Below are 15,219 nucleotides of genomic sequence, written 5' to 3'. Positions count from 1 at the left end.
CCTCCCCCCTCCGACCTGCAGCTGAGGTCAGACGGAGGAGCAGGAGAAACTCTTCCTGTGTGAGGCTCTGGTCCTGACGTGTTGTTCCTCTCCTCCTCAGCTCCCGTCCTGGTAACTGGAGCTCCGACAGGCTCTGTGTGAAGGTGGAGCGCGACCTTTACCCCCCGACCCCACAGTCCACCGATAACTTATGGGTTCACTCTGAGGTGATTCCGCCGTCTTGTTCCTATTCAAACGTACAGTTTCACTGCTCCCTTCGTGACCTCTGACCTGTGACCTCTGTGTGCGGCAGCCCTGCGGCCCCGTCCTGAAGAGCTACCTGAGCTTCCCCCTGAAACTCCGGATCGGAATCATCTCAGCGTTTGCCACCATCGCGGTAAAGTACATGATGGAAAATGTCGAAGTATAAAAAACTTTACTGTGATTTATTTTCATGAGGTTTAATCCAGGCTGTGAACTTTCCTGTGAACTTTCTGCAGATGGCGGCCATCGCCCTGTGTCTGGCTCTGGGTCTGGAGGAATACTGGAGGACGCCTCCGGTAGAAACCACCGTCGATGACTACAACCGAGTAAAATACCAACCCAAACCCTGCCTCACCTGACCTCTGACCCCTGCAGAGAGTCCTGCTGACAACACAGAGCTCACATAACCCCCCCCCCCCACACACACACACACCCACACACACACAGGCTTCATCATCATTGCATCAGTCAGACAGGAACAGACCGGGGCCTCTTCAGGGAAGCGTGGAGGCCGATGCCATTTCTCCAGCAGATTGGGCGGAAGTCTCCAATTTGAGATGATTAGTCAGACGCTCGATTTCCCTTCAGCTCCGGAGTCGTCAGCGAGACTCAGGACGATTCTCTTCTCCATGTTTGTGGTGATTCTCGTGTGATTCGTGCAGAAAAGTCTCCGACAGCAGCTGAGACCTGATCTGTGCTCTTAGAGCTCAGATCAGGACTTCAGGGAATGAATTGTTACGTCTGCTGGCTGAGAACAACACTGCATAAAGCTCTCTGCTGTTTAGTGATGTGTGTGTGTGTGTTTGTGTGTCTGTGTGTGTGTGTGTGTGTGTCTGTGTGTGTGTGTGTGTGGTCTTGAGTTGTAGTTTTCTCCTGCAGCCACAGGGAGGCAGTATTGTGATAGACTCTGTCTGCACAGCTTCACGCGCTAAAAGCTTCAGCGATAAAACCAAAACCTTGAGGACTGAACGAGTCACCACACTCCGCCCAGCGAGCACTTTATTAGGACCCCCCCCCCCCTCCTGTGTGGGAGTCACTGAACTGCTGTAGACAACAACACAATGTAACTGTGATGGCACTGTGGTTTTTCACTTATCTATTATCAACAATGTAGTTTGAAAATCAAAAGTATTTTGTTGTGTCAATAAAACAAACATTAAAACACAAAAAGAACCAAAATCCTGAGTGTGAATCCTGAAGCGTCTTTATTCCTCTGCACCAGAGAAACCATGAACAACACAACTGGAGGATGTTCATTCATTAACACAATGTATACACAGTTGAATAGTTTGTTCCACTTGTTTCACGATGAGCTTCTCCAGAGACTCACAAGATAAAAGCTTCTCTTGACTCTAATCTCCACTTTGCTCTGAAATATGAATAATTAGAGACATGACCTGAGTCTTTAAAATGACCAGAAACACTACCAGAAGATAAAGACACATATATGTTTTGTAACATGTGTATGAGTATGTGTGCAATATATAGGTGCGTAATATATACTAAACATTGTGTAATCTGGTGAGTTTCAACAAGCAGGTTTCCTAACGGACAGGAAGAAACTCCCTGAGGTCCGGGGAGTTTATGTTTCCTAACTTTCCGTAAAGGATATGAGGAACAGGAAGTCGTGTCTCAGGTCCCACCCAGGTTGTTTTAAATAAACCAGAGATTCAATCACTGAAATAAATAAAAGATTCACTGCATTCACATTTACTACAGAGACTCACTATGTGTTCAGGAGCTCCGGTAAAGGAGAAACACAGAATGTGTCGATCAACACGTTTCAGAACAAAACCCCAGTTAGAGAGTTTTATACAGATTAAATATATTAATGATCCTGAGGAGCTGATCTGACAAAGTATTTAATTACTAATGAAACTTACATTAACACAGACTGATCAATTATATTCATCCTCTAACAAATACAGTAATATTACAACGTTGTTCTCGTAGTATTACATCTTTGTTCTCGTAGTATTACAACTTTGTTCTTGTAGTATTACATCTTTGTTCTCATAGTATTACAACTTTGTTCTTGTAGTATTACAACTTTGTTCTCATAGTATTACAACTTTCTTCTCGTAGTATTACAACTTCATTCTCATAGTATTACAACTTTGTTCTCATAGTATTACAACTTTCTTCTCGTAGTATTACAACTTCATTCTCATAGTATTACAACGTTGTTCTCGTAGTATTACAACTTTGTTCTCGTGGTATTATATCTTTCTTCTCATAGTATTACAACTTTGTTCTCATAGTATTACAACTTTGTTCTCGTAGTATTATGTCTATCTTGTCGTAGTAGTACATCTTTCATGTCGTAGTATTATGTCTTTCTTGTCGTAGTAGTACTTCTGTCTCGTAGTACTGTGCTCTGGGAGTCATGTCAGTTCCTGTGCCGGCCGTTGGCAGGTGCAGCTGAATCTATATTGAAGGTGTGAACTCGGGAAAGTTACTTTCACTTTCTCCTCGTTTGGTCTCTGGACCATGAAGAAGCATTTGAATAAAATCACAGATGTGTAAATAAATATGTTTCAGTTTAATCACAGTTTTGTAAGAATAGAACGGAATGTTTACATACGTAAAATAAAATGCATGTAATCAGACATGCGACACAAACAATCCCCCCCCCCCCCCCCACGAACAAACAAACCTACACACAACACAGACTCGTGTTCAGACTTGTTCTGAATTCGTCATCTAACTGTTTTTTGTGAACGACTCAGTCCTGGGAAAGAAATCCTGCTCCACCTGATTTCTGATCCACAGGTTGAAGATCTGACCGACTGTAGTTTCTGTTCAGGTGAAGAAGACGAGTCTGGTTTTCATTCTGTGAAAATGAAAGTCAGAAACTCTGGAAAGGAAACCTAACGTCTTCATGACCTGAAAACTAAACGGTTGTTTTTTCCCCCGCAGCTCGTTTACTTTACCAGCATTAAAATAAATATACAGACATGATAAAAAAAATCATTTTAAGCTACTTTATCTTCTAGAATGTTTAGAATCAATGAGCCTCTCATATTTTTGTTATATTTCGTCAATCATGATGCTTTAATATTTTAAATTAACAAATTAAAACCCATCTGATCAGAAATAAAACCTAAAATGACAGAAACCATCTTTGACAAACATTTATTTACTTTAACTTTGCAGTTTGCTCCACGTCCCGTCTGCTCACATCTCTTGTGTGTCTGAGATCAACATTATCTTATATTTATATCTGAAGAACTGATATCTCTGAACTCTGCTGAGGGAGATTCTAGATTTAATTCGTAATGTTTTGGTTGTTTCCCTTATTTCAAATGTCTGAGACTTGAGGTGATGTCTCCTCACTTCCTGTTAATGTTGTTTGTTTGGTGTGTTACATCACTAAAAGCCTGTTGTGTTGCGTAATGTGTCGACACTATAAAAAGTGTCCCTTAAGAACAGAAATGGTAAGTAAACAACATAAACATGGGTGAAAGTCTGAATGTGATTTTTTAAGACGTTAATATTTGAATCTCCCCTCAGCGTGAGGGAGCGTCTCATTTATTCATCTTCTTCTTTTCCTCTGCTTCCTGTTTTGGACTAATGGTGAAATTAAAATGTGATGGAGAACAGAGGAGCGGAAAACCAATCACAGCTAATGAGATCGTAGCGCTCGGCCATCTGCGGGTCACGGATGATACAACACAGACACACAAACACACAACTAACAACCACAGACTGACAACAACAAAAGACACCGCACTTGAGACTGGACAACACAATGACTTCTATGATGCCATGGGTCCGTTTCATTTCTAATTTCTCATGATTTTATTTTTACCTCAGTGAAGGAGGTTTTGCATTCAAGAATAATATTTAAACCTTATTTATGATTTTGAACTCTTAACGAAGCAACGCGTCAGGTCTCAGATTTTTCTTCTGCCCACAGGTTACATGTGATTTCAATGGAAATGTTAAATTCTGAAAAGTCGGCCCAGACCACCGGATCCGACGGTTCACCGACATGTTCTTTCCTGTTCTACTTTCACTTACTGTCGTTTCCTGTTTGGTCTCAGACAAAAGAACCTTCTCACCAAACCTCCAGTTACCAGTTTGTGTTTCTGAATTCTGAGCAAATCTTTTGACATTTTTTAAAAAACTTTCTTTAAAACAACAACAAATTATGGAATAAGATAAATCTGTTTTTTAATGTAACTTTATGCTTTTACTTTGTAACGATTTCTGGAAACTCAGTTGACAGTTGTGACATATTACGTTTGTGTATTCAAACTATCGACGTCAAACTTTACGCTCCGACCGTCTTTGCTGTTGTGATTATTCTTCTTTTAACAAATTAGAAACAATAAATATCAGTAAGTTACATAATTAAATTAATATGTACATGTACACAGACATGTGTCATTAACTGTGATGGTGCCGACCTGCCCACTTTGTCTGTTTCCTGATATAATGAGTACACAGATACTTCATGTACACAGATACTTCGTGTATACAGATACTTAATGCACACAGACTACGTGTATACAGATACTTCATGTACACAGATACTTCATGAACACAGATACTTTGTGTATACAGATACTTCATGTATACAGATACTTTATGTGTACAGATAATTCATGTACACAGATACTTTGTGTATAAAGATACTTCATGTATACAGATACTTTATGTGAACAGATAATTCATGTATAAAGATACTTCATGTATACAGATACTTCCTGTATACAGATACTTTATGTGAACAGATAATTCATGTATAAAGATACTTCATGTAAACAGATACTTCATGTATACAGATACTTCATGTATAAAGATACTTCATGTATACAGATACTTCATGTATACAGATACTTCATGTATAAAGATACTTCATGTATACAGATACTTCATGTGTACAGATACTTCATGTATACAGAAACTTCATGTGTACAGATACTTCATGTATACAGATACTTCATGTGTACAGATACTTCATGTATAAAGATACTTCATGTATACAGATACTTCATGTGTACAGATACTTCATGTATAAAGATACTTCATGTATACAGATACTTCATGTGTACAGATAATTCATGAAACCTATCATTGAATCATAGAGTCAGAAGGATTCTATTCCTGATCGCGGTGAAAACATTTAACTAACCTGAAAACCTGCTTCTTACTTCCTCTTTAAAACCATAAAACCAACCGACTGTAAAAAACCCAACTAACGGAAGAAGCTGAGGAAACATCAGAAACAGACCTGGAGCCGAACAAAGGGATGAGGAGGAGGAGGAAGGAAGTTTACAGACGACTGAACAAACGAGTGGAATCAGACACAGAAGAAGCAAAACATTGAATGTGTCATTTCCCAAACTGTTTCTGTTATTTTGTGCGGTGGGGGGGGGTTGGCTTTGAGCCTCCGACTCCCCTCGTGTGCATTGAGTGAAGAATTCCAACGATGCCAACCCCCCCCCCCCTCTCCTTGCGGTGGTTCGCTCTGTCCTCGTCATGAATGTTAGTTTTTTATCTCGTAAACACTTTAACTGCTCGACTCGTAAACACGCGCCGCTCAGATCTGCACATTCCTGAGTCCACGTGCACAACAACCCTGGATCCTGTTGATCACCGACATGTTTCTAATTAAACTGAGGCTCGGTTCCATCTTCGCTAACGATGCTATCAACAAAATACATATTAGACAGCCCAAAAGGGGCGGAGCTTTCAGGACTTTATCACAACATTGTGTGATGTGACGTTTTTTGACGTGTTTACTGTTTTCTCAAAGAATAATAGAGAATAATAAACTCAGAAGTTCGGAAAAACACTGCGGCTTCGGTTAGCGTGAACGCTCACGCCGCTAGCCGCGTCGTGACCTGCTGATTGGTCCTGCTCGGTCACATCGCGGCCCTCTCTGATTGGTCAGGCTCCTGCAGACGAGTGGAACCGGCACGTGCACGTCTTCAGGCGCCTTCGTGTGGACGAGATCGTTTCAGTTTGAAAACAGAAACGTAACATTTGGATTCAGCTTCAGTTGAATCTGTTCATATTTTCTGAGTTTGTTTTGTGATGGGATGTTTGAGCAGTTTCGATTTGACGTGTTTATTCCTTCTTGCTCAGAATCCCGTCTCCCCCCCGCCCCCCCTACGCTGTGAGAAACAGACCCACAACCCTCCGACGTTTTAACTGCGACCCCTCCCCCCCCCTCCGTGGTCTTTATGAGCAGCTCATTGTTTATCTTTCACTTTTTTTCCTGACCTCCATGTTCCTGGTGCCGCTCGGATCTACAACATAGATCTGCAGCCGTCAGACAGGATGTGAACTTTGTTTTCACGGAAGCGGGTGGAGGCTATTTCAATCCGTTTGGGATTTATCACCTTTTCAGTTTTGGACGTTTCCCTCGTTTCTCTCTTCGTTGTTTTAGTCTTTAAAAAAACATTTGACTGTTTTTACACTTCATTCATTTCTCCTGTGGTAGTTTACTTTCCCCTGATGAGCTTTGTTTTCTATTAAAAGCTTTGTGATATCATCTTCATAAAGTTTATCATATCACATTTATTATAATGCTAGCACACGTTTTAATTTGTTATTTCTCTATTTGTACGCTGTGATCTTCAAATGGCTTTTTAACAGTTTCCTTTTGTTTCCCTTTTGTTTTTATGACTTTTAACACGTAAAGAGGCTTATAACTAAGTTTTGAAAGCTGCTGTTTGATTAAAGTTTATTAAGATTCATCATAAATAATTTTATATCATAAAACATGAATCATTTTATAGGGAAAACCATCAAGCTCCTCCAATCATTTGTTTATAAACATAAAGTTAGTTCTGGGCTCATTTGTTGTGAAGCTGTTCAACCTCCAGGTCTAAAATTCAGGTCAGATCAGATCTGTGTGGCGCAGCTCTGGGTTTATCCTGCACACGCACATTCTCCCTGTTTTTTATCTGAGCACACACAGCTGCCCATCATCACACACACTCACTCACACTCACACACTCTCACACACACTTCTTCAGCTCCTGAGAGGAAATCTACCAAAAAGTGACGATGGGGAAAATTAACGGCTGCCTCAAGTGTCTCTTCATCTTCTTCAATGTGTTGTTTGGTGTGAGTAGAAAAACTTTTCATTTCCATTTTTTAAGTATTTAGTTTTATTTTCATTTTAATTAATTCGATGTTGTTAAAAGTTAATTCACATTTATGTATTTGAAATGAAATATTTAGTGAAGTGAGAATAAGAAGTGAAGAAAACGTGGTGGAAAAAGACAAACAAGTTATTACCTAATTATATTATTTATTTATTGCTTCGATCTCAGTTTAATTTACATGTTTAGAAACGAAATTCGATGAAACAGTTTGAATTAAAGACCCGAAAACAGTTCATTTCACTTAAATCCCTGGAAATAAAGATTTACGAACTCAGGAGAAAATCTGGAAAACCAGATTTTTTTTAAAGTTTTATATTGAATCATAAAAGGTCTAAATTCCTTTAAATAAGCTAAAATGTCAAATATGACATGTTTCTATTAAATGAGATGTAAAGTGATCAAATGTGAGTGAAGCCTCACGTTTCTCAAAGAGCTCGTCAGCTTTCATTTCTTCATCAGTAAACATTTGGTTCCAGTTAGAAAGAAAGAACTTGTCTCAGATTTCAATCCGCCCACGAGCACGAACCTTCTGTTCACCTCGAGCCGGAGACTCAGGGATGAAGCAGAAGTTCAGGAAAGTTCAGGAAAGTGAGAGTGAAGAAGCTGCTGCAACAACAAGAGGAGCAGATTCATTACAACTTTCTCTTTTTCATAATTTAACTTTGAAAGTTAGATTTAATCTGAATAAAGGAATGTTTTTTTCGTGCCTGTCACGACCTTCATGCCCTCCCCCCCCACCCCACCCCCCGTTCGAGCTTCCTGCCACTGACTTTTATTTATTATTTAGTTTATACAGATGTGTGTGATTCAAATAAATTGTTGTGTTGGATCTATAAAATATATAGATCATGTTACGTACGTATTGAAAATGTATTCTTCAAATCATATATTTGAACTTAAACACTTCAGGTGAAAACTTCTCAACGGTTCTGTTTCTAGATCCCTGTCTCCCTCTAGTGGCTGAACATAGAAACAGCAGAAACTCTACCAGGGGAGGAAAAAATGTGTTAAATATAAATTACATTTGAGTTTTGTGTCAATAAAAAGACAACATTTTATAATTTTACGTTAATATAATAAACACTCCAAGCAGTTTATATTTAGTTAAAGATGATAACTCATGTGTATCAGTTTTACAAAAACAGCTGGAACTTTGACTCTGGAATAAATGTGAATAAAGTTATATATATATATTTGAGCTTCTTTACAGCCTCTGTTTGTGAAGGTGGCACCTTTCAGCCTCCGTACCCTGAGCTGTTATTAACGTGTGGTCTCCTCAGATCATCGGATGTGTTCTGATCTACGGGACCATAAAGGTCACGGCCTACAGCCTCCAGGTAACGTTACTTTACATGTTGTGACAAAATTCTAATACGACTGTAAAATGTCACGTTAATTGTTTCATGTCTACGATCAATTTAAACCAAAATCATCTTGTAATCTTTCATAGTCCCAGCACACACATGACATTCAGGAAGGTGAAGCCAAAGTGTCTGGAATGCCCCCCCCCCCCCCCCCCCCCCCCCACACACACACACACACACACACATGTCCTCTGTCACTGTCAGACATGAATTTAACTGGATTGTAACTGGATGTGTTTTTGGCAGCGAGCAGCAGATTTACTGTAAAAGTGACTCACATGGTAGAAGATGGAACCGCAGGGGGGGGGGGGGGGGCAGGCCCAACTCTTACGCAACCACAGACGACTCCGAGTTGTAATATCCTCCGAGTTTAATTTGAAACGTAAGCATCTGGTTTGCGTTTGAGGAAGTGGAGGCTGGATGTGGTCGAGTGAATTTGTCTGAGAGCTCCTGCCTGTTTGGAAACGTTTGGGACGAGTGGAGGAGAAGATCACGACTGGAAGCTGCAGGAGAACCTCTGAGTTCTGCCACATCTGTTCAGAACACAGAACAGATGTGGCTCAGGGACGTTTTCCATTCTCCTTCGACTCTGTGACAGACAAACAGGATGAGTCTCACAATGTTATCACATCCGAACCTCCACCACCTCTCTCTCCGGTGTTTCAGCTCTTTGCTTTTAATCCTGGAAACATCTCCAGATCCTTGATTTTTGTTGAAATGTTGAAAATGCATGAAAGGTTGATTGTGAACGTGAAGTAATCCAGAGTGTGTTTGTGTTTGCCCGGCCGTGGTGGAGCAGATGTCGGCGTTCGGGGCCCCCAGCGTGGCGTGGCTCTGGGTGTTCGCCATCGGCGTCCTCGGCATCTCCTCCCTGGGAATCTACGCGGCCTGCTCCGAGAAAGCTCTGGCCCTGAAAATAGTACGTAGGACATGATACAGAGGCAGAACCGATAAGAATCAACTCCTCACTGGTTTCGATAATGACATCATGCAAACAGGAAGTCCTAATTCTTTGATTTGATTCAGTTTGCAGGCTTCATGGTGGCGGGGATGGTCATCATGATGATCTTTGGCATCATCATCGTCGTCTTCAGGAACCAGGTCAACTCTCCGTCGAGCTGAAGTCTCGATTCTCATCTTGTCTCTGATTCTTCGTGTTTATTAGTTAAACTTCTCATCGTCTATTTTCTGTAGCATCTCTCGGTTCCGGACTTATACCAACGATTCATTTTCATTATACTGAAGTTGTCTCTTAACTTTTTCTCTGAATGTACGAATAAGCTGTTTGTTTACGTTGTTGTAACGTTAACGTTGTTCTCTCGCTCTTTGCAGCTCAGAGATTCATTTGACCAAGCCTCCGCTGAACTGGCCAAGCCCTTCATGGCAAGCCAGGAAGGGAGAGAAGCTCTGAACCAGCTGCAGGGATCTGTACGTTCTCTGTGTATTCATGATATGAGATAAGATAAGATGAGATGAGATGAGATGAGATGAGATGAGATGAGATGAGATGAGATGAGATGAGATGAGATGAGATGAGATGAGATGAGATGAGATAAGATAAACGTACTGTCACGTGTTACAGCCCCAGAGTCAGAATGAGAAACACGTGAATATAGGAAAGTGTCACTTAATTATGAATGTTTAAATACACAGTAGTGATATAAATATAATAAGTACAAGAATTTCACAATAAGATGCAAACATATATATTGAATACTACATTATGGTAAATGGTTCTTTATACAGATTAAATATGAATCAGAAAAACATTTGTTTGAAGATCTGAGGTCATTAAAGTTATTATCTGAGTCACTTTATTAATATCTGATCCTGCTGTAACTGGTTCCTGTTTCTGCCTGGTCTGTGGTTTCAGCTTCACTGCTGTGGAGTGGTGAGTCCCAAGGACTGGACTGATGACATCCCCTCGTCCTGTAGTTGCAGCAGGTACGGGACTGGACCCTATGGTGGACGTGATAGCTGCGTGGCCAAACCTTCGGTCAGTTCTGTGAATGTCTTTAATATTTTAACTTGGCAGAAGTTCTGTGGGATTTGTCTCTGACTGGGTTTTGTTTCCTTGCAGGGAGCCAGTGGTCCAGACCAGATCTATGAACAGGTATGTATCATCCAGCTCCTCTTCTACAGTCAGTGATGTTTCCAGATGTTGACGCCTCGTTCGTCTCTTTATCTGCAGACCTGCGGCGACTTCTTCTTCTCCATCATTAACATGGCCTGCAACGTCACCATGGGCTTCTTCTTCGGGTTTGCAGTCACCGCAGTAAGATCTGACTCTGCTTCATCACTGGTGTTTTCTAGAAGGAGGTTATGTTTGCCCCTCTGGAGGCAGGAGGGCGAGTGGGTGAGGGGAGAACTCATTAAACTCAGGGGGCGGAGCCAGGATCCTGTTGCTCACTTCCTTCCTCAAACTCTGAAGAGGGCGGAGCCGAAAGCCGGCCCAACACAGCTTTACTTCAGTTTAGTTTAAAATACAGTAGGTCAGTTTATTTCACTGGGTTTTCCTGAACAGGCTGAAGTCACTGGATCAGTCCTCGTCTCCAGGACAATTTAAATTTAAAAAGGAAACACTGTTTAGAACAGAGTTGTTTTTCTTTTAGCTCCGTTCATCTGCTGAACTGAGATCAGTTAACTCAACAACTCCTTCAGCCGCTAAACTAACACAACGCAGTAAATCTAAAACAATTGAAACTCGTGGATTTGATCCTGGTGTCTGTTCTGAATCTGACTTCCTGTGTCTGCAGCTGCTCGGCCTGCTGGTGTCGCTCCTGATGATCCATCAGGTCAAACGTCACGACAGCGCGGACGGTGCGTCGTACTCCATGAAGAGCTACTGACGACCTTTGACCCCTTCCCTTTAACCTCTGCACTGTAACTGGGGGACTCAGTGATCATTGTGTGTCTTCTTTCACTTTTTTTTACAGCGCTTCTGCCTTTTTAAAGATTGTAGGAAAAGAGATGGTTTCTCGAAGGAAGAGTTCATGTGGGAGAAAAACTGCTTTTCAAGCTTTTTTATCATAGAAATTAAAAAAACATTTATTTTTGTGTGAATTATACAGTATATATGTATATCTTTTGTGTTATTTGATGGTATTTTAGCCGCCTCACGTAACAGAGGAGCAGTTTCTAGGCTCAACAATGTTTAATTTGACTTAAGGTCTTTAAACCCAAGGAGGTTATACAAATTATTTCTCTAGAAAATGATTGTTTTACACGTTAGCAAAAATTCACATGTGACTCTCGTATCGCAAACTTATAACTTAGAAAATAACGTTAAATGAAGGTGATTGGTGACAAATGGCTAACAGGCTAATCGAACAGCCGCCACCATTTTGAAATCTCCCATTGTTAATTTTCTCTAAAAATCTCTACGGTCAAAATCTCGTGCCATTGGTCAATAACACATTTCGTATGATAACTAATTGATCATTAATCTGTGGATTTAATTTGTCTTTGCAGCTTTTCAATTGGAATTATGCTTTGAAGTTTCATCACCAACATTTTCCGTGTTAGTAACACATTGTTTATTACTGTGCTGCTGTGGGGGCCTAGTTTTACATTTTCAGAGTCGATTGTTTTTTAAGAGCCTGTTTTCATCTTCTGTCCACGACGAGGTTAAGTTTTATATGAGATTACAGATCATAACTCCCCAATAAACAATTCAAAGAAAACATTAACGACCATCTTTTTTATTTGTGTTGAATTGATTTAACAGAATGAACAGTGAAGAATATCTGTAAACAGGAGAGTTTCTGTTGTGTAGGTTTGTTATTCATTATTACAACCAGATTAGAGGAATCAAATAATCAACAATCAATATGATCATAAAGTTTATGAGTACACTTACTGTAATGACAACATGAACCAGCAGATGGCGGTACACACCAGGAAACACTTATTCTCCATCAACCAGGACCAAGTTATTAATCTCATCCTTCAGTCTAATCCACTCCTGACAGATTTCTCCATCGTGGCTGATGAGACTACTGCAGCCGGGATTCGAACCCGTGACTATTTGAACAACACAGTTACAGAGAGTGACTCCATGAAGCCTGAGAGCAGGTTGTGACAGGGCAGTGACCACGACCTGCCACAGGCTGTGGAGAACGTTAGAAGACATGACATCTCCCCAGAGTGAAGCCAAATCCCCTGGAGCGCCCCCTGGTGGCCGGCTGCAGAGTAGATCATCGACTCCACCTCTTTAGTGTTCTTGTTTCTTATAAGTTTGGTTTTATTTAGTTATTTGATGCTTTAAAAAACAGGTTTAGACGTTGTCTTTGTACTGACCTGAGTCCATCACACACACACACACACACACACACACACACACACACACACACACACACACACACAGACCTTTTAATCATTCTACATTTCCCCTATGACATACATAACCTCAATCTGTGTGTGTGTTTGTGTGTGTTTGTCTTTATTAGTGTGTGTGTGTGTGTCTTTGTGTGTGTGTTGTGTTGACCCACATTCCTTTATGACTTCTCTCACATATTGTTAATATACAACATCTCTAATATCTTCTTAATGGCCTTTTTAATGCATTTTGTGTGTGTGTGTCTGTGTGTCTCTGTGTGTGTGTGTGTCTCTGTGTTTGTGTGTGTGTAATACATTTTAAATGGGCGAGCTCCTTCAGACTGCACAGCCACTGGCTATCGAACCGTTGACGCTGGAGAGTGAGACTGACCCAGAGAGAGAAACGTTTATTGACTCCGATGGTTTGAGTTTGTTTTAACTTTTAGTGTCACAAGCAAAATGGGAAATAAAAAAACCAGTGTGTAAACTGGGAAGGCAGATGAAGACCAGTGAACTAGTTCAAACATGTCTTGGTGGATTCAAGTCTTTTAACTAAACTGGTCTAAACCGAGCTGATATTTGTCTTCATCCCGAGACGTCTCCCTGTGGAGGTATTTCACGCATTGGGACCAAACCCCAGCGGCAGACCCACAATGCACAGCGGGGATTAAACGTCCCATTTGGCCTGGGAGTGCCTCAGGACCCCCCTCCTCCCAAAGGAGGCGCTGCAGGCGGCGGGGGGGGGGGGGGGGGGGGGGGATGAGCCTGCTGCCACCATGTGTGCGACCTGTGCGACCGGATGGATCAGTGTGTAACTGGACCAGATGGATGTGTGGGCCTTTTCTCACTTTCACTGGTTGTGTTTGATTCTCGCTGGTGGAGTAAATCCTCTATGTCTCACTTTCTGACTCGTGGACGAGACGCAGCCCGGAGGCATGGCTGCAGCGGGGGGGGCGAGCGCTGAGGCAATGTTTGTGCTCAGTGGGTCGTCTCCAGTTGTCTTGTCTCTCTCACTGTTTCACAATGTTTGCGTTTGCTTTTGATATTCACAGTTACACACAGTGTGTAGAGAAGTGGGAACAATCAGCATTTTAAACTGTGAGTGTGTGTCTGAGTTGAACTGCAGCTTCTGAAATGTGAAAATAAAAGATTGAGCAGATTTCATGGTTGAGGAAAAAACAGAAGAAATGAAAGGAGGGAACCTGAGGTGAAAGGGAGGAGAGGAGGGAAAGTGTGTGTGTCTGTGTGTCTGTGTGTGTGTGTGTGTGTTTGTGTGTGTGTGTGTGTGTGTGTGTGTTTGTGTGTAATGAGGCCTGACTCAGTTAATACCTCACGGCGAGGTTTTCTTTCCGATGCCAAAACACATGGAAGACGAGGTAATTCTTTTTAAATGGCAGCAGTGAAACAACAACAATTTCAGAGATGAATGACTGGGCTGTCAATCAACCAATCACAGGCTTTGTTTACTGTCGGGGGGGGGGGATCCAGTGAGAGAACGTGTGGTTTTCTTCAGGGTGGCTCTGTCCCATCACTGAGGTCGTCAGGTTCCTCTAAAGAGTCGATGAGTTCAACCAATGAGAAGCTTGTTAATCATTCATCTTCCTGTGAAAAGTATTTGTGGGACAAATAGTGACGGTTCAACCCCCCCCCCCCCCCCACAGTGCAGCACGTGGGCCATTCAGACATAACTTTATTAATAAAGTACATTAGCCATACGGACGTGTGAAACCACGAAGCTGAAACGAGACAGTTTGGTCTCAGAGTTTTTCACCAGTTTGCTCCGCCCCTTACTGCTGTCTATGTATATCTTTATCTGATTGGTCGATTTAAATGCGGACTCTCACGCAATGAATCCTGGGACATGTTGCTCCTGGAAGTGGAAGGACTCATTTATCAGATCCTTCAAACTGGAAAATCTGTCTTTGAATGCGTCTAGAGGTCGTGACCCCTGAACTGCGATGCAGAGCTTTTATTGATAAGGACATTGTTACTGCCAGATTAGAACATGTTTGGTTCTGTTTCGTTCTGTGGTGGATACAATCACATCAGGTCACACACACACACACAGACACACACACAAACACACACACACACACACACACACACACACACACAGCCTTCAAACTATGCTGATAAAACCCACTATGTCGATCTGGAGTGTGTGTGTATGT

The 15,219-nt window shown here is 41.5% G+C and overlaps 2 protein-coding genes across 2 annotated transcripts in view; both read left to right on the top strand.

The window, feature by feature from the left end:
* The window catches only part of LOC133948908 (23 kDa integral membrane protein-like), a 3,965-nt gene extending 2,543 nt beyond the window's left edge, over positions 1–1,422 (top strand). Inside the window, exons 6-9 of the mRNA XM_062382987.1 lie at positions 1–26; positions 101–206; positions 293–376; positions 480–1,422. The exon at positions 1–26 is cut by the window's left edge and continues 75 nt beyond it. Of these exons, the coding sequence (XP_062238971.1) occupies positions 1–26; positions 101–206; positions 293–376; positions 480–602 (339 nt within the window). The 3' untranslated portion in view covers positions 603–1,422. The remainder of the gene's footprint in view (positions 27–100; positions 207–292; positions 377–479) is intronic.
* A 5,742-nt stretch (positions 1,423–7,164) lies between these two features.
* LOC133948834 (tetraspanin-6-like) lies at positions 7,165–12,416 on the top strand. The gene is made up of 9 exons (XM_062382860.1): positions 7,165–7,326; positions 8,648–8,704; positions 9,531–9,650; positions 9,758–9,832; positions 10,064–10,159; positions 10,605–10,727; positions 10,812–10,844; positions 10,923–11,006; positions 11,488–12,416. Exons 1-9 carry the CDS (start codon positions 7,267–7,269, stop codon positions 11,578–11,580), a joined length of 741 nt encoding a protein of 246 aa, XP_062238844.1. The 5' UTR covers positions 7,165–7,266; the 3' UTR covers positions 11,581–12,416.
* Positions 12,417–15,219: the final 2,803 nt, after the last annotated feature.

The sequence above is a fragment of the Platichthys flesus genome, chromosome 23 (genome assembly GCF_949316205.1).
Source record: "Platichthys flesus chromosome 23, fPlaFle2.1, whole genome shotgun sequence".
Classification (NCBI taxonomy): Eukaryota; Metazoa; Chordata; class Actinopteri; order Pleuronectiformes; family Pleuronectidae; genus Platichthys; species Platichthys flesus.
Note: the sequence above shows the minus strand (reverse complement) of the source record. Positions and strands in the feature narration are given on the sequence as shown.